The 19274-nt window shown below is 39.3% G+C and overlaps 1 protein-coding gene across 7 annotated transcripts in view; it reads left to right on the forward strand.

Annotated features, from left to right (window-relative positions):
* Nucleotides 1–19274, forward strand: part of csmd3a (CUB and Sushi multiple domains 3a) — a 310494-nt gene that overhangs the window by 113948 nt on the left and 177272 nt on the right. For 6 of the 7 annotated variants that reach the window (XR_016145833.1, XM_089118090.1, XM_089118092.1 and 3 more), the window contains 7 exons: nt 874–986; nt 1059–1241; nt 5069–5395; nt 7890–8084; nt 9590–9728; nt 13578–13765; nt 14598–14786. Coding sequence is in view for 6 of the 7 variants with exons in the window: in XM_089118090.1 (XP_088974216.1) it covers nt 874–986; nt 1059–1241; nt 5069–5395; nt 7890–8084; nt 9590–9728; nt 13578–13765; nt 14598–14786 (1334 nt within the window). In the remaining variant the exon portion in view is untranslated. Of the gene's footprint in view, nt 1–873; nt 987–1058; nt 1242–2045; nt 2077–5068; nt 5396–7889; nt 8085–9589; nt 9729–13577; nt 13766–14597; nt 14787–19274 lie in introns of those variants that run through there. The other variant, XM_089118096.1, reaches the window with a different exon arrangement.

Consider the following 19274-nt stretch of genomic DNA (forward strand, 5'->3'; position numbering starts at 1 on the left):
TTTTTCTAACTAAGGCATTAAGATCAATATCCAAAAGATGATTTTTTATTCCTCTTTTTAGGCAACTTTAGCATGGGTGCCAACACTTATTCACACCACTGTATTTCAATATTTGTGCTCATAGACTGTAGAAAATATGGACAAAGCGTCTGTGACGTCACCCATAGACTTTGGAGGCCGTTTATGGGGGGTATGGGCGGTGCCATCTTGGGAAATCCTAACCCCGCCCACCTTCTGGCCAATCCATATATGGGTAAAAGGGCGGGCTTTGAGACTGAGCCGGCCGGTGGACGCGCCTCTTCAGCAGAGCAGCCTCAGCTATCCGTCCCGTTACAAGATCGACTGGCAGACTCGGCTACTTTTTACATTCAGTGTCATTCTTATGTTGAAACTCCTTTTCCTCGATTTACTGAAGCCTATATGTAAAACGCATTTACAACTGCATAGCTCGCTCATAGGCTGTGCTGCGGCAACTACACATCCAATGTCGCGGCACCTCTGACGTGCGACCAATGAGCTCGCAGATCCGTCTATTATTATGTTACGTTTATTCATTTGGCAGATGCATTTACAGTGTTTCAAACGTCAGTTATAACCATAGGTAAAGTACCTCGTATGCTAACTTATATGAGGCGATTTAACGCTAACTGTTGCAGTGCCGCTGCCCACAAACATTGATGCTAAATAGTGCTAACTACGTGAAATAGTAGTGGAATGTCACTTACCGGAAAAAAAATGGAGCGAAGTCCTCCTACAGTCTCAGTTAGTGCAGTTTATAGCAGTGCAACCCATGTTATGTACGATATTTCAATGATGTGTTTTATGAATCGTTTTATGATTCCTAACTCTAAGACGGTTATTCTGCACTGGCAGGTTAACTGGCAGCTTCGTCCCGGACCTCATCGTCAGCATGACCCATCAGATGTGGCTTCATCTGCAGTCGGATGAAAGCGTGGGCTCTATCGGCTTTAAGATCAACTATAAAGGTGAGTCTGATCTCTCATAAACCACTCCGCCGCATCAGAAGCTTCACTAAGGTTTCTCTCGCCTCCCGACAGAAATCGACAAGGAAAGTTGCGGGGATCCCGGGATCCCTCTGTACGGACTCCGCGAGGGCACCGGCTTCTCCAACGGGGACGTTCTGCGCTTCGAGTGCCAGTTCGGGTTCGAGCTCATCGGAGAACGGATGATTTCCTGTCAGAACAACAATCAGTGGTCTGCAAACATCCCTATCTGTATATGTGAGTCTCGACATCATCCTTATTATCTGTAGCAAAATGCTAATTCATGATAGCAATGTAACAACACATTAAAAGATCTTAGCAACATGTTACCATAATGCTAAATCATGCTAGCAAAATGTTACAAGTTAATCCATGCTAACAAAATGCTAATCCATGTTAACAAAATGCAACAAGTTAATCCATGCTAACAAAATGCTAAAACATGTCAACAACATGCTAATTCATGTTAACATCAGAATAACAATCAGTGGTCTTCAAACATCCCTATCTGTATATGTGAGTCTCGACATCATCCTTATTATCTGTAGCAAAATGCTAATTCATGATAGCAATGTGAAAAATCATTTTAACAACACATTAAAAGATCTTAGCAACATGTTACCATAATGCTAAATCATACTAGCAAAATGTTACAAGTTAATCCATGCTAACAAAATGCTAATCCATGCTAACAAAATGTTAAAACATGTTAAAAACATGCTATTTCATGTTAACATCAGAATAACAATCAGTGGTCTCCAAACATCCCTATCTGTATATGTGAGTCTCGACATCATCCTTATTATCAGTAGCAAAATGCTAATTCATGATAGCAATGTGAAAAATCATTTTCACAACACATTAAAAGATCTTAGCAACATGTTACCATAATGCTAAATCATGCTAGCAAAATGTTACAAGTTAATCCATGCTAACAAAATGCTAATTCATGCTAACAAAATGCAACAAGTTAATCCATGCTAACAAAATGCTAAAACATGTTAACAACATGCATGTTCATGTTAACATCAGCATAACAATCAGTGGTCTGCAAACATCCCTATCTGTATATGTGAGTCTCTACATCATTATTATCTAGAGCAAAATGCAAATTCATGATAGCAATGTGATAAATCTTGTTAACAACATGCTAAAGCATGCTAACATAATGGTAAACCGTGTTAGCAAAATGCTAATTCATATTAGAAACATGTTAATTTATGCTAACATAATGCTAATACATGTTAACAACATGCTAATTCATGTTAACATCAGAACAACAATCAGTGGTCTGCAAACATTCCTATCTGTATGTGAGTCTACATCATTATTTTCTACAGCAAAATGATAATTCATGATAGCAATGTGGTAAATCATGTTTACTACATGTTAACTACACGTTAAAACTTGTTAGCAACATGTTAAAACATAATGTGAAATCATGCTAGCAAAATGATAATTCACGTTAGAAACATTACTTCATGCTAACAATATACTAAAACATGTTAACAATTTGTTAATTCATTTTAAGAATAGAATTTCAGAATAACAATCAGTGGTCTGCAAACATCCCTGTCTTTGTGATAGAACATGCTAGCTGCATGCTAGTTCATGTTAGCAATGTGTTAAGTCATGTTCACAATATGTTAAAGATGCTAGTAACACGTTAATCCATGCAATGTGTTCAAACATGCTAATTCATGCTAGTAACATGCTAAATCACTTTTGCAATGTGATAAAACATTCAAGCAACATTTTAAATCATAACAATATCCTAATTCATGCAATCAACACGATATAACATTCTAGCAACATGGTAATAAACCAACAATGTGCAAAGAGTTTAATAGTGAAGTGTTATTTCATGCTAGCATCGTGCTAATTCATGCTAGCAATGCGTTATTTCAGGTTAGCTACTTGTTAAATCATGCTAGTAATATGTTAATCATGGTAGCAACATGCTAATTCATGTTAGCAACATGCTAATTCATGTTAGGAACATGTTAAAACATGCTAGTAACTTTTTATACTTTCTCAGATTAAAACTTTTTCAGTTGTCATCAGTTGTCATCAAATGTTACTCTTCTAGTTTCTCTTGTCATTGCAATGAAAGTAAGGAATGATGTACACTGTCAAGCTCCCAAAATGTACCATAAAACTACTTCCAAGTCTTCTGAAGTCACACATGGCATTGCATGAAGAAGAGGCCGAAATTCGAGCTGATGAAAATGATGAATATCAAAAGTTTCTGAAAAAAAGTCATATTAGCAAGCATTAGTGTTAACTAAAACTAAACCATTAAAAAAAAAACACATACATTTCAGAAGTCGTAATGATGATGTGATCTGTGTTATTTTAGTTGGACTAAATTGAGCAATTTAATTTTTCTTTCTCTCACACTAGAAGCTTTTTAAGTGCCAATGCAACAAAATGGGGAGCAAAGAATGCACATTAAGTGCATAATCGATGCTTTAGTTTATGCCTTCCATCTTTTGCATGCTGCCACAGAGAATGATGGGAAATTTGGTCTTTTTACACAAGCCTGTTGCTTCATTAACTGGCTAAGTGTGTAGTATTTTCTGGCCAGTGTGATTACTATTCTTCATTAACAATTTCCATAAATCTAAATTGTGCAGTTAACACCCACAAAACTTAAAACTTAATTAAGGATGGTGGCAGAATCTGTTTTTAATATCATGTTTTGGACATAATGATGAATATCATGTTCGTCAATATCAAGTAGCAATACCATGATGAATCGTTTCTGAAGTCTCTTCTGCTCACCAAGACTGCATTTATTTGAGCAAAAATACTTTAAAATTGTCAAATATTATTCCAATGTAAATCAGCTGTTTAATATGTGAATCGAGTAAAGTATAATTACTCCAGACTTCAGTGTCACATGATCCTTCAGAAATCACTCTAATATGATGGTCTGATGATCAAGAAACATTTATTATTATTATTATCAATGTTGAAAACATCTTTATATTATTGTAGAAACCGCCATACATTTTATTATACAGGATTTTATGATCAATAGAAAGTTCAAAATAGCATTTATTTGAAGTAGGGTCCTTGCTGAAAATATATATATGATCATTCTGACAAGACTTGGAAGTCAAGTCAGCTTGGAAGTCATAATTACTATGTGAAGTGCATTTAAGTAATCATAACATGGACGTTGCTGATTTGTGTTGCCATGATGTAATTTTCCTGCCAACTTCTCCTGAGATGAATGGAAATGCAGAGACGTTTAGCTCTCCTCAGGTACATTAGTACTTGTGCTTTCAGGAAATAATTTAGGACCACAGTTCTCCATCCTCGCCAGCTCATTACGAGCACCGAATCTCTTAGAGTCTGTGAAACACATGTCTAAATGAAATGATGTCAAGAGGTCGTACTAATTAAACCTGTGCTTTATGTCAGTGTGTGTAAACAAAACAAATTCTGTGCCGATAAACATGTCTGACAGACTCTAAAGGACAGCTGTGCTCATCAAGATGATAAGATGATCTTGGAGATTTACAACTGAACAGCTCTATTGTACTAAAGAGCAAAGCTATTTACAGTAAATATGATTTTGAGCTCTACTAGAGCAGATTTTAATGCATTAATGTTGATTATTCTCCTCATATTCTCCATTGTTGCGGCTCCTCTCTTCCTAGTCTGTCAGTAACACTCTGTTTACTTCCTGTCTCCATGAAGCCCCTCCCTCTGAAAAGCACACTGTTCTCTGATTGGTCAGCTGGATTAGTGTGTTGTAATTGGTCGAGCGCTTCAAGTGTGTCTGGGAAGTGTCCCGCCCCTTTCCATAACCGCCAGTTTAACACTACTAACTAACTCAACCAGGCCTCGCCCCTTTATTCTGCGGATTAATTATTATAATGAGGAATATTGTATGGAGGCGTTTCATGGAGTTCAGAAACACTGACTCTGATCTATATATAGAATAACTCATGCCGGAAGGACTTTGGAAAATGTTTCATGCTCAAACTCAAATATTATGCAATGAGTTTCCATCTTTTCTGCTGTTAACCATCAGTATCTCCTCCGTCTCGTAGTCCCCTGTATGTCCAACTTCACGGCTGCGATGGGAACCGTTCTGTCTCCGGATTATCCCGAGGGATACGGGAACAATCTGAACTGTGTGTGGCTGATCATCACTGAGCCGGGCAGCCGAATCCATCTGGCCTTCAACGACTTCGACCTGGAGCCGCCGTACGACTCCCTGACGGTGCGGGACGGGGATCTGGTGGAGGCGCTGGTGTTGGGACGCTTCTCCGGGGCCGAGGTGCCTTCACATCTCACCAGCAACTCCAACATCATCCAGCTGGAGTTCCAGGCCGACCACTCGATGTCCGGCCGAGGCTTCAACATCTCCTACAGCAGTGAGTGGTTGAGGGACTAAGGGGTTGAGGGATTCAAGGGATTGAGGGTTTGAGGGATTGAGAGTTTGAGAGGTTGAGGGATTCGAGGGGTTGAGGGGTTGAGAGTTGAGGGATTGATGGTTTGAGGGGTTGAGAGATTCGAGGGGTTGAGGGGTTTAGAGTTGAGGGATTGACTGTTTGAGGGGTTGAGGGCCTGAGGGATTCGAGGGGTTGAGGGATTGAGGGGTTGAGGGGTTTAGAGTTGAGGGATTGACGGTTTGAGGGGTTGAGGGCCTGAGGGATTCGAGGGGTTGAGGGATTGACGGTTTGAGAGGTTGAGGGATTCGAGGGGTTGAGGGATTGAGGGGTTGAGAGTTGAGGGATTGGCAGTTTGAGGGGTTGAGGGATTGAGGGATTCGAGGGACTGAGAGATTGAGGAATTGAGGGATTCGAGGGGTTGAGGCTTTGAGGGGTTGAGGAATTGATGGGTTGAGGGATTTGAGGGATTCGAGGGGTTGAGAGTTGAGGGATTGACGGTTTGAGGGGTTGAGGGCTTGAGGGATTCGAGGGGTTGAAGGATTCACGGTTTGAGAGGTTGAGGGATTCGAGGGGTTGAGGGATTGAGGGGTTGAGAGTTGAGGGATTGGAGGTTTGAGGGGTTGAGCGATTGAGGGATTCGAGGGGTTGAGGGATTGAGGAATTGAGGGATTCGAGGGGTTGAGAGATTGAGGGTTTAAGGGGTTGAGGAATTGATGGGTTCAGGGATTGAGGGGTTGAGGGATTGAGGGAATGAGGGTTTGAGGGTTTGAAGGGTTGTGGGATTCGAGGGGTTGAGGGAATGAGGGCTTGAGGGTTTGAGGGGTTGAGGGGTTGAGGGGTTGAGGGATTGAGAATTTGAGGGGTTGAAGGATTGAGGGTTTGAGGGGTTGAGGGGTTGAGGGATTCGAGGGGTTGAGGGATTGAGGGTTTGAGGGAATGAGGGCTTGAGGGATTGAGGGTTTGAGGGATTCGAGGGGTTGAGGGATTGAGGGTTTGAGGGAATGAGGGCTTGAGGGATTGAGGGTTTGAGGGATTCGAGGGGTTGAGGGATTGAGGGAATGAGGGTTTGAGGAATTGATAGGTTGAGGGGTTGAGGGATTGAGGGTTTGAAAGGTTGACGGACTGAGGGGTTGAGGGATTGAGGAAATGAGGGATTGAGGGGTTGAGGGATTGAGGGATTGATGGGTTGAGGGATTGATGGGTTGAGGGATTGACGGTTTGAGGGGTTGAGGGATTCGTGGGATTAAGGGTTTGAGGGGTTGAGGAATTGATTGGTTGAGGGATTGATGGGTTGAGTGATTGACGGTTTGAGGGGTTGAGGGATTGAGGGATTCGAGGGGTTGAGGGATTGAGGGTTTAAGAGGTTGAGGGACTGAGGGATTGAGGGCTTGAGGGATTCGAGGGGTTCATGGGTTGAGGGATTGAGGGTTTGAGGGGATGAAGGGTTGAGGGTTGAGGGTTTGAGAGGTTGAGGGGGTTAGAGGGAGAGATTGAGGCAGTTTTTGCTGTATGATTTGTTTTGTTGCAATGCAATGCAAAAAAAGGCAAAAAATTCTGAAATCAAGAATGACAGATATTGAGGTTGTTTTTGCTGTATTTGCTGAAAAAAAAGAGTTCTTCCTTAGTGTGTCTGTCTTCAAATATCTAAAAATTCTTAAATCAAGATACATTTACTGGAGAAGCAAAATGACTGGATATCGAGTTTTGATTTCTGAAAAGGTATCTGCTGATGGGGTCAGAAATTATAGGGGCCTATATTGCACGCAGTCTCACTTCATTTGATATATTTTTCAGAAAACAAGACTCAATATCTGAGAGAAAAACATCATTTTTGCAGTGTGATTTCTTTTTTTTTTCAGGAAATATTTTCAGGAAATATTTTTTTTCTAAAAAATAACACAACTTATTACAAACAAGAAATTGATATTGTTATTGATATAGTTATCATAAATAACAATACAACACTATTTATTTATTTAAATGCTTACGTATCTTTTTTCTCTGAAAAACAACATTTATTCATTAATTTAGATGCTTGTTTAGGTGTTTTAGAAAGTCTTTTTAGGCTGTCGAAAAAACTAAAAGAGTTTGTGATGCTTTATGAAGAATTAATACTCTTAAACAAATTCGTTTTTTGCTAACAACATTGTTGGCATGCGAAGTGTTGTCTTCAATCTGATTCAGAAACAGCCGTCAAGTAGGACATATGGAAGGACATATTTTCCTCGATTTAATTCATAAGCCATTTATCCACCAGCATCAAACAACTTAATCCTGTTCGCTGAACATCACACCGTTAGCTCAGCCAAAAATAATCCTCAAATGCCTGTGCGGCATACAAGACCCTAGTGTTTACCCACAATCCTCTGTTTTCTACCGTTTGGTGTTGCATTATGTATGCGCTCGTTCCCTTCCATTTCATTAAGTAAGTCACGTTGTAAGTAACAAGCTCTGTGCTTTGATGTTATTTGTTCAGCGTTTGGACACAATGAGTGCCCGGACCCCGGAGTGCCGATGAATGCCAAGCGCTTTGGTAATAATTTCCAGCTGGGAAGCTCCATATCAGTGGTGTGTGAGGAGGGCTTCATAAAGACGCAAGGCTCGGATACTATTGTGTGTGAGCTGGAGGCGGGAAAGGTGATGTGGAGTGGTTTGATCCCCAAGTGTGAAGGTAGGTTTCAAAGCGCTTGCCTCCCTTTAAATGTGTCTGTTGAATACATGTATCAAAGCTGAGCGAAGGCAACCTTTTCCCAAAGATTGATCTAAATTACATCCCTTGAACTCGTAGAGAAGTGCGTTTTAGCTCCACTTCTTATTAGAGTTGATGCACAAAAACACATGCTGGAAAACATTTCTCTAATGAACTTCAGTTATTTGATCATGTGGTTTCATAAGTTTCATTTTAAAGTTTGTACATTACGGTGATTTTACCACAGAGGTAACACTGTCCTGACACGGCCACAATCTTTTCCTTGTTAGTCGAAGCTTTTCCTAAAGAACCGTGAGTTTGAATATCATTTTTCATGACCTTTATAACCATATGGAGAGCAATTTCAACTCAGATGTTAAAGGGAATACAAATTTGAAAAAATGTGTTTTCTTTAGTATGAGAAAGGTTGTTTTAGTCTCTCAGTATTTATGTTTAATAATGTTAAAATGTAAATATTTATGATTATGTCCCTGAGACTCCGCCCACGCTCTATTCTGATTGGCTGTGATTTGTGATTGATTTGGTTTAAGTTGGATGTGTCTGATTTATAAAGCGTGAATGCTTGTAAAAAAAAAAAAAAAAGCTGAGACAACCACTGCTTCAAGCAATGAGTTTGTAGAAAAATACAAGGGTTTTATGAATATGTTATGAATAAGTTGGGTATTGTGACATAGTCAAACATTGACATCTGTAGCTTGTTGATTAAAGGTGATATGCAGCTGTTTTGCAAACCTCTTGCCTTTTTATTTACTCAAATCACATGACCTCTCTGCAAAACTGGCCCTATAAACTGTCATGTTTTTGCTGATTACCATGTGCAACTGTTGTAGCGATGAGTGGGTATGCTAGCTGTTAGCTCAACTATGCTAACAGATGACAGCTTTCTTCAAGTATTAAATCCTACTTTGCAAAATCAAATTTGCTTACAATTTTGTGGTCCCATAACAGATGTTGCCTACAGAAAATGTTCTTATTTGGTTCCTAAAAGAAAATAACCAGCTGTGTTCTGTGTTTGCTGGGTGCTTCTGATTGGCTAAAAAAGAAGCGTGGGTCGTCCGCCTTGTTTTTCTTCCTTGCTTTTTTCCAGAGACTGGTGTGATTTCTCCAGACGCTTATCTCAGTGATATCTGTCGGGTAGTTAGAGGCGTTTTGTGCGTCTTATAAAATAGCTTATGGCTACTTTAAATTAATAACTTTTTAATCTCTAAAGAACCATATAGATAACCCAAATATCCTCTACTGTAACAATACAACCTTTGATTTGAATAATGTATTCGTAAATGTTACAATTAACATTAACTGAGATTAATAAATATAGAAGTGTTGTTCATTCTTAGCTCATGTTAACTAATGGACATTATTGTAAAGTGTTACCGAATTATTTTAGCAGAGAAGAGGCGGTTTCTCTGCCGTACTGAAGTGTCCTGATAATCATTCTGCGGGTGTGTGTGTGTGTGTTTCGTCAGCCCCGTGTGGAGGCCACTTCACGGCGCCGGTGGGATTGGTTCTGTCCCCGGGGTGGCCCGGATACTACAAAGATTCCCTGAGCTGCGAGTGGGTCATCGAGGCCGAGGCGGGACGCTCCATCAAGATCAGCTTTGACAGGTCTGTTGGATCACTCTGAGAATACACACACACACTCGCATTGAGGCGTCAGCTTTAGCCACCGACACACACACACACACACATCACGCGTACACAAGCATCATATTCATTTGTCTGTGTGTGTGTCCTCTGGGTGAGAGTTTTTATAGAGTCTTGGTCTGCAATTAGAGTGGAAAAGTAATGTCTGAGGTAAAAGAATTGAAGTCTCAGCTGAATGCGGGAAAGTTCACATCCATCCATCCATCATCCGTCCGTCGTCCATCCATCTATCCAATCATTCATCCATCCATCCATCCGTCATCCGTCCGTCCATCATCCATCCATCCATCATCCGTCCGTCCATCATCCATCCATCCAATCCTTCACCCATCCATCCATCCGTCATCCGTCCGTCCATCAACCATCCATCCGTCATCCGTCCGTCCATCAACCATCCATCCATCATCCGTCCGTCGTCCATCCATCCATCCAATCATTCATCCATCCATCCATCCGTCATCCGTCCGTCCATCAACCATCCATCCAACCATCCATTCATCTATCCATCCCTCCAACCATCCATCCATCCATCCATCCATCCAATCATTCATCCATCCATCCATCCATCCATCCATCATCCGTCCGTCCATCAACCATCCATCCGTCCATCATCCATCCATCCTTCAACCATCCATCCATTATCTATTCATTCCATTAATCCATCATCCATCCATCCGTCCATCAACCATCCATCTATCCATCCATCCATCCATCATCTATTCATTCCATTAATCCATCATCCATCCATCCGTCCATCAACCATCCAACCATCCAACCATCCATCCATTCATCATCCATTCATCCATCCATCCATTCATACATCCATCCATCCATCCATCATCTATTCATTCCATTAATCCATCATCCATCCATCCGTCCATCAACCATCCATCCATCCATCCATCAACCATCCATCTATCCATTCATCCATCCATCAACCATCCATCTATCCATTCATCCATCCATCCATCCATCCATCATCCATCAACCATCCATCCATCCATCTATCCATTCATCCATCCATCTGTTCATCCATCCATCCATCCATCATCTATTTATTACATTAATCCATCATCCATCCATCCGTCCATCAACCATCCATCCATTTATCTTCTATCCATCCATTCATCATCCATCCATCCATCCATCCATTCATCTATCTATTCATCTATCTATTCATCCATCCATCCATCCATTCATCATCCATTCATCCATCCGTCCATTAACCATTCATCCAACCATCCATCCTTTCATCCACCTGTCCATCAACCATCCATCCAACATCATCCATCATCCATCCATCCATCCATCCATCCATCCACTCACCCACCTGTCCATCATCCAATAGAAACACACTGAAGTTCTCTATGACGCATATCACACTTCCAGAAGGCTCATATCCATATATATATACTGTATATCTGTATCTGTGTGTTTTGGGTGTGAGTGTTTATAAAGCCTCGGTCTGCTGTAAGAGTGTAGTTAATAAAGTGTAATGTCAAAGGTAATTGAGTCGTAAGCCTCTGCTGAATGCGGTAAAGTTCACATGTTTCCGGATAGTGTTTGTCATGGCGCTCAGACCGAGAGCGGCTCAACATTAGCGTCTGTAAAAATGACGGCGCACTGTTTCATCGACGGCCTTGATCCATAGGCCGCTGTGAAAGGGAAATGGAATTAATCTATATCTTGTTACGAATGGTTGACTTCATTTCATTAGCACTGCATGCGTCCCTCGAGTAGCGCACTGAAATAGCATCAGATCTGGAGATACGACTGACTCCCGGGAGCCAACGCCTCGAGATGCACACAACACTGGATTGGGTTTCAACGGCTTGCTTTCTTCTGTAAAATATGAAAAGAGATCTAGTGATAAATGTGCTGGCTGCTCTTTTCTATCAAATACTTGGAATGGGGGCAAGAAATACATAAATAAAAATATCATAAACGTGTTAAAAATATCACAAACATGCCTTGATTGAATTTAAGTCTTCTGAAATTATATGATCACTTTGTGTGAGATGGATAGAGTATATATATATATACATCCATCCATCTGTCTAGCCATCCATCATCCATTTATCAATCCATTCATCATCCATCCATTATCCTTCTATCAATCCATCATCCATATATCAATCCATCCTGTCATCTGTCCATTCATCCATCAACCATCCATCCTTTTATCTATCCATTATTCCTCTATCAATCCATCCTGTCATCCGTCCATTCATCCATCATCATCCATCCTTTTATCTATCCATCAACCATCCATCCTTTTATCTATTCAACATTCATCTATAAATCCATCCTGTCATCCATCATCCATCCATCCTTCTATCTATCCATCAACCATCCATCCTTTTATCTATCCATTATCCATCCATCCTTCTATCTATCCATCAAACATCCATCGTTTTATCTATCCATCATCCATCTATCAATCCATCCTGTCATCCGTCCATTCATCCATCATCCATCCATCCTTCTTTCTATCCATCAACCATCCATCCTTTTATCTATCCATTATCCATCCATCCTTTTATCTATCCATCATCCATCTATCATCCATCCATCAATCCATCCTTTCATCCGTTCATCGATCCGTCATCCATCCATCCTTTTATCTATTCATCATCCATCCATGATCCATCTATCAATCCATCCATCAACCATCCATCCTTCTATCTATCCTCCATCCATCCATCCTTCTATCTATCCACCATCATCAATCTATCAATCCATCCATCATCCATCCATCATCCCTTTATCTATCCATCATCCATCTGTCAATCCATCTATCAATCCATCATCCATCCATCTATCCATATACCCATCCATCATCCCTATATCTATTCATCACCCATCTTTCAATCCATGCATCCACCCGTTCTTATATCCATCCTTCCATCCATCCATCATCTATTTCCATCATCCTTCCATCATTTTATCTATCAATCATCCATCCTCCATCCCTCCTTCTATCTATCCATCATCATCCATCTATCAATCCATCATCATCCCTCTATCTATTCATCATCCATCAATCCATCCTTTCATCCGTTCATCGATCCATCATCCATCCATCCTTTTATCTATCCATCATCCATCCATCCTTCTATCTATCCATCATCCATCCTCCTATCTATCCACCATCATCCCTCTATCTATCCATCATCCATCTATCAATCCATCCATCATCCATCCATCATCCCTCTATCTATCCATCATCCATCTATCAATCCATCCATCATCCATCCATCATCCCTCTATCTATCCATCATCCATCATCCATCTATCCATATACCCATCCATCATCCCTATATCTATTCATCACCAATCTTTCAATCCATGCATCCACCCGTTCTTATATCCATCCTTTCATCTGTCTATCCATCCATCCATCCATCCATCCATCCATCCATCCATCCATCATCTATTTTTTGCTCTATTTATCAGGCAATGACAATGTGATTTGCATGATTATTTTAGACTCTTTTACTGATTCATTTTTGTTTTCATTGTAATGAATGTTATTTTGCGGAAGACAGAAAGAATGCTGGTTCTGGAACAACACGAGGATGCATAAATGACTGCATTTCCATTATTAGCTCAAGTCTTCCCTGAAACGCAAGCTCCCGGCAGCAGATCTGTGTGTATTCACACGATGTCACACAGCGGTTTGATGACACTGGCTCCTCGGTCAATGAGCAACAGTTGGTCAGCCGTGGCTAATGAGCTGTTTGTGTTTGTGTGTCTGGACGGAAACACATTTTTTAATCTCCTTTCTTTGATCTGTTTTATTTCCGGCAGGTTCCAGACAGAACTCAATTATGACTTTCTGGAGGTTCACGATGGGCCTAATCTCCTCTCGCCTCTTATCGCCTCTCTAAATGGCACGCAAGTCCCTCAGTTCCTGTTCAGCAGCGGAAACTTCCTGTATCTTCTCTTCACCACCGATAACAGTCGCTCTAACAGTGGCTTTAAGCTCTTTTATGAAAGTGAGTCGGCCGTCTTTATAAACCCTGTGCCTTTTGCCTGAGAAATGATATTTCAACCTGAATCGTATCTGTTTCTGCACACAAGCAAACAGCTTGAGGATTTCTCTTTGTAGTATTCTGTCTCACTCTCTCCATTTCTTTCCCTTTTTTTGGACGATTTAGTGTGCTTTATTGACTTGACAAAAACTGCTTATATATTTCCAGACCGTTTGCAGAGTTGCTGCTTTCAACGATAAATGCTGTAAAATAAACCTGAAATAGTTTTTATTTAATTTCATATTGCTACCTGAGTAAACAAGTATTATTAAAAAATAAAATAATGATAAATACAGTTATCAATGCAATGTATTGCAATAACAATAATATAATATAATAAATACAATATAAAACAATAAAATAAAATAAATTCAAGGTAAGTTTACATTACTTTTTTAGATGTTTACCTTTAATGCAATGCAATTCAATACAATAAAAAAATACATAATTAATTAATTAAAAAAAAATAAAAAATTATTTCAGTTTACATTGTTTACATTATTTTTGAATGCACAATAAAATTGTATTTAATTTTATAGCATTGCCAGAGTAAACAAGGATTTTTGACAAACAAAATAATTTTAAACACAATTATCAGTGCAATGCATTCCAATAAAATCATTTTAGTACGTTTGCATTGTTTTTTTTCTGAAACCATATACATTATTTACCTTTAAGGCACAATAAAATAAAATGATGGCATTTTTTAAACTTTATTAACCATTATTAACAATATCCATTATTTCAACTTTAAATGATGTCAAATAATCTTTTGTTTGCGTTCTCTGTGCTTCAGGCGTCACTCTGGACACTCACTCGTGTCTGGACCCCGGTGTTCCGGTAAACGGGATCCGTCACGGGCAGGACTTGGCCATCGGGTCGGTGGTGTGGTTCAGCTGTGAGCCCGGATACAGACTGAGCCACGAGGACCAGTTAGTGTGTGAGAAGAACCACTGGTGGAGCCATCCTCTGCCCTCGTGTGACGGTGAGTCGGCCTCTCCATCTGACCCGGAAATACAACATTCGACTATTGTAGCGTTTTAATTACATGAGCCTGTATAAAAATTATTATATTTAATTCTGACGGCAAATCTCATCATAAACATAATTTCTCTCACAGCAGGAAATGCCGTCTGAGATAAATAAATACCAGTTCTGTCTAAACTGGCTGTTCATATGGCAATATGCAGTTAAAGTTTCATTCAGAACATTTAGAATGCAAGTTGGCAAAAAGATTGTTCTTGTTTAGTTTATGCATGTATGAAATAATAATAATAATAAATACATATCAATGCAATAAAATATAAAAAATTGAAACTGTATGAACTTTATTTTTATACTTAATTTTTTAGTGCTACCAGAGGATTATTAAAAATAATAATAATTTTAAACTCAGTAATCAGTGCAATGCAATGCATTGCGATCAAATAAAATAATTTTAGTAAGTTTGCATTGCTTTTTTTAACCTTTAATGCACAATAAAGTAAAATAAAAATAATATAAAATAATAAAATAAGTTTAGCTAAGTTTACCTTGAGTGTTGTTCTGAAACTGTATGTTTACCTTTAATGCACAATAATTTTTTTTTCTTTTACTTGATTTTATATTGCTACAAGGATTATTAACAAAAAATAAAATTATCAATGCAATGCAATAAAATATATGTTAGCAAAACCTGATAAAGTTTAGTTTAGTTTATACATATTAGCTGATGTGGCACGGAATGTTCTGTTCTTAAAAAGTCTGTGACTAAGTTCTCGAAGTTTGTCTTTTCATGGACAGAACCGACCAGCGTCTCCGTCTATTTAATTAGACATAATGATCATCTAAAATGTTAATTATAAACCAGAAGAACCTCTTGCAAATGTTTCGTTTGCTGCCAGACTGTTGACGAACGCTCAGGACTCGAGGCATCTCGTTCACTTTCAGCATGAAACTGATACTCGAATACTGGAATAATTTATCAAAATAAAGTGTAACCGTCCATTCTGTTGACTCTAACTTTCTTGTAAAATGTTCTTATTTCCAAAAGAGCGCTCATCGCATGTCTGGCCCATTTGGCGTATTAAACTTTAATGAATGCGTGTCATTCTGAATGAACTGAATATGGAGGAAATATTTGGGTGCCAGAGGGAGGAACGAAAGAAAGAGATTTAGGCAGATGTTGAGCCGGAGGCGTTGGACTCTTTCATCGTCTCACGGGGAGTGACGCTGACATTCATTATCATTAAAGGTGAAGGAAATATGCCTTCGTTCCTTCAATTCTGAAGTTGCGTGAAAGTTAAGAAAACGCTAAGTTATAAGGTTAAGGGTAACTTTCGTGAAACATAAACCTTAGGGTCCACTTAAGAAACTTTAAAGGGGACAAATCATGAAAATCGGACTTTCCCCGTGTGTAAGTGCTGTAATCGGTGCATCGACCAACCGAGCAAACGTGAAAACTGAAACCCAGTAACTCTACTCTATATAGCTGTAATCAGTCCCTCCAGAAAAACGCGATTATGCGATCGCTGAATTCAATGCAAAATCAGCCAAAGTCCGCATATTTATGCGGGGGCCGCATTTTTTCAAATACGCATGCCGATTTCCGTGCAAAATATGCGGGGTTTGCATAATTTCATAATCCTCGCATTTTCGTTGCAAAAAAAAGTCACATGTATCTTAGCAGAAAGTTGAAAAATGTTGCGTTTGCTTCACACAAGAGCAGCCATTTCCCCCTGTTTCCATGGGAACGTTATGAAGTGACGCAATTACGCGACGCCAGACAGACTCGCGGAGGCGATTGACATCTCACAAATCGAACTCGTATAACTGTCCGTCACACGTTCTACCGTCACATCGTTACTTAATAAACAACATAAGATAAAAGAAGTAGCATCAAACAGAAATTACCCGCACACATGGGGCGTTCGAGGCGCATATAACACTGCAGAGAGCTCTTAAAGGGGCCACACCTTATTTACACTCGTTACAGTCTGAAATAAAACAAGATGAGAAATTAAATATTCCCAGCACTTTCTATGATGTAGTATGCTTGCTTATCAAAGGAAGTAATAAGAAATGACTCTTACATTAGCCTAGTGAGAGCAGGATGTTGGGGGAATCACTTTTTTTCTCTTTTTCATCAAACCGCAATTTTTGCAAATTCCTGCAATTTCATCGCATAAAATTGCATAAATTTACGGTATGATGCTGGCAACCACAGCTGCCAGTAGTTTACCGCGTAATCAATCAATTGTTGCCCGCAACAATCACAAAAAAACTCCACGTTTTTCTGGAAGGACTGAATACTATTATGGTAAATGTTATATATAAATCGCAATTTTTTTCACAAATTTTTGGAAATTACCACCACAAAATCAGTCATTTTGATCGCAAAAATCACACAAAAAAATAAAATAAATGATCTTATTATAATATTCCCGGCCCTTAATCTTCACGTTTCCACACACCAGCGCCATTGGGTTCGGAGAGCACCAACAGAACCCAGTTCTAATCCAGCTGAGCCTGAAACACTATTGAGCAGAACATGCACTCTTAGAAGAAAAGGTTCTATATAGAACCTTAAAAGGTTCTATCAGCGCTACGTATTTGGAACTCCAGAATGGTTCTATATGGAACCATTTTTTTTTTTTGGTAAAAGGTTCTATACACTCTTAAAAAAGGGTTCCTCTGGGTTCTATATAGAATACTTGGTCAATAGAACCTTTTACCAAAAAAATGGTTCTATTTTGGAGTTCCATATATGAAGCGGGGGATGGAACCATTTCTGGTTCTAAATAGAACCATTTCTTTTAAGAGTGTGTCAGCGCTGTCTTGTAAACAGGAACTGTGGACACTTGTGGAAGAGTTCAACATGATGAGGATATGATCAGTGGAACTCCACAACAACTCCACACATGGCTTGTCTCTGTAATTGCATCATCAGTGTAAGAGAACGTTAATTGCAATGCAAAGCACTTGGCGATTGTGAGCTCAGTTTTCAAATGCTTTTCTGTTGTTGTCTCTTGTTGTTACTAGTTTTCACAGTCGAGTCTGAGCATGAGACTGAAATGTTATTTCTGTGGTTTGACCGTTACTCAAGATCTATATCAATTAAGCCCTGCCGAGATAATGCCACCAGCCTATTGCAGCTTTCGCTTTCTAGAGCCACTCGAGTCGCTCTTCGATTGACAGATTGTGTTCAGAAGAAAAACAATTAGAAATGAGCCATGAGCTTCAGATTGGCTGATTGCACATATACATCATCAAGAGTCTATCCAATGCATGCACATTTGCACTTTCGCTTCAACATTCTTTGTGTTTGCACAACATATAGCAGACGGTTTTCTTAATGTGTCCAAAATCACTGTTTTATTTGGACACAAATCTGAGATATTGAACATGAAGTACTTTTTAATTTTTCATCATTTAATGCATCATTTATGCATTTGGCAGACTCTTTCCCAAGTATTTTTATTAAATGGGTTCATGCGTTGTTGTTTCTTTAAATTCATCTGCACACACATTTTATGTAACTTTATGTGAAATTTAATGAGCCAGTTTGCAAAAAGAGCCAGCCATCACGAAACAAACCAGAATACGTTTTTGGAAATCATTATTAAAACCCTTCTTACATAAATTGTCGTATTCAGTTCAAGTGTGACAATTTACGTGCCAACACAAATGTCTGTGCAAAATTACTTAAACGTGACATGACGAAACCATTCTTACCTACATGATGGCCAGATTTTTATAATGGTTTCTCAACTGATTCACACAAAATCATTATTTATGCATCCTTTATAGATGCTTATATCCAAGTCACCTTTATTTTATATAGCACTTTTTACAATCACAGTGATGACATGAACATATACATATCCTTTTATGGGTTCATGGATTCCCTACGACTCAAAAGCACGACTTTGATGTTGTTGCCCTGCTGGATCATTTCCATAATGACCAACATTTAATGCTACAGTAGTTTAAGACATGCTTTTTTCATTTAAAATCTCTCCTCGCATAAAGATTTAGCATCTGAAAGCGAAACTCCTGCAAATGCATATGCAAAAATAACCCTGTGCGCGCTGATTTCTCACTGCGTGTCTTTAGTAAATCCTGACAGTAGTTTATGAACACTAACAGAGGGTTTGTAGTAATTCTGGCCCTAAGTGTCCCCAATTATATTATTTTAAAGGTTCATAATGCTATTTTGGAGTCAAACACTTTAATTTTCTTATAATATACATCGCAGCATCACCTCGTTTCATCACCTTGAAGATTCAGTCTCTCTAAACTCCGCCTCTCTGAGAGCTGCTCTGCTCTGATTGGCCAGTCTGCTGTGATTGGTCGACTGTCGGAAGCTAAATGTTCGTTCCCTCAGTGATATAAAGTGTGTTTTACCGTGTTAATCTCAGAAAACAGCGTCTCCTCGACACGAACAACACGAACCGAACTCTTCACACTATAGCGTTAGAGGGAGGAGCTAAGA

The sequence above is a fragment of the Pimephales promelas genome, chromosome 12, assembly GCF_988280905.1.
Source record: "Pimephales promelas chromosome 12, fPimPro1.hap1.1, whole genome shotgun sequence".
NCBI classification, from domain to species: domain Eukaryota; kingdom Metazoa; phylum Chordata; class Actinopteri; order Cypriniformes; family Leuciscidae; genus Pimephales; species Pimephales promelas.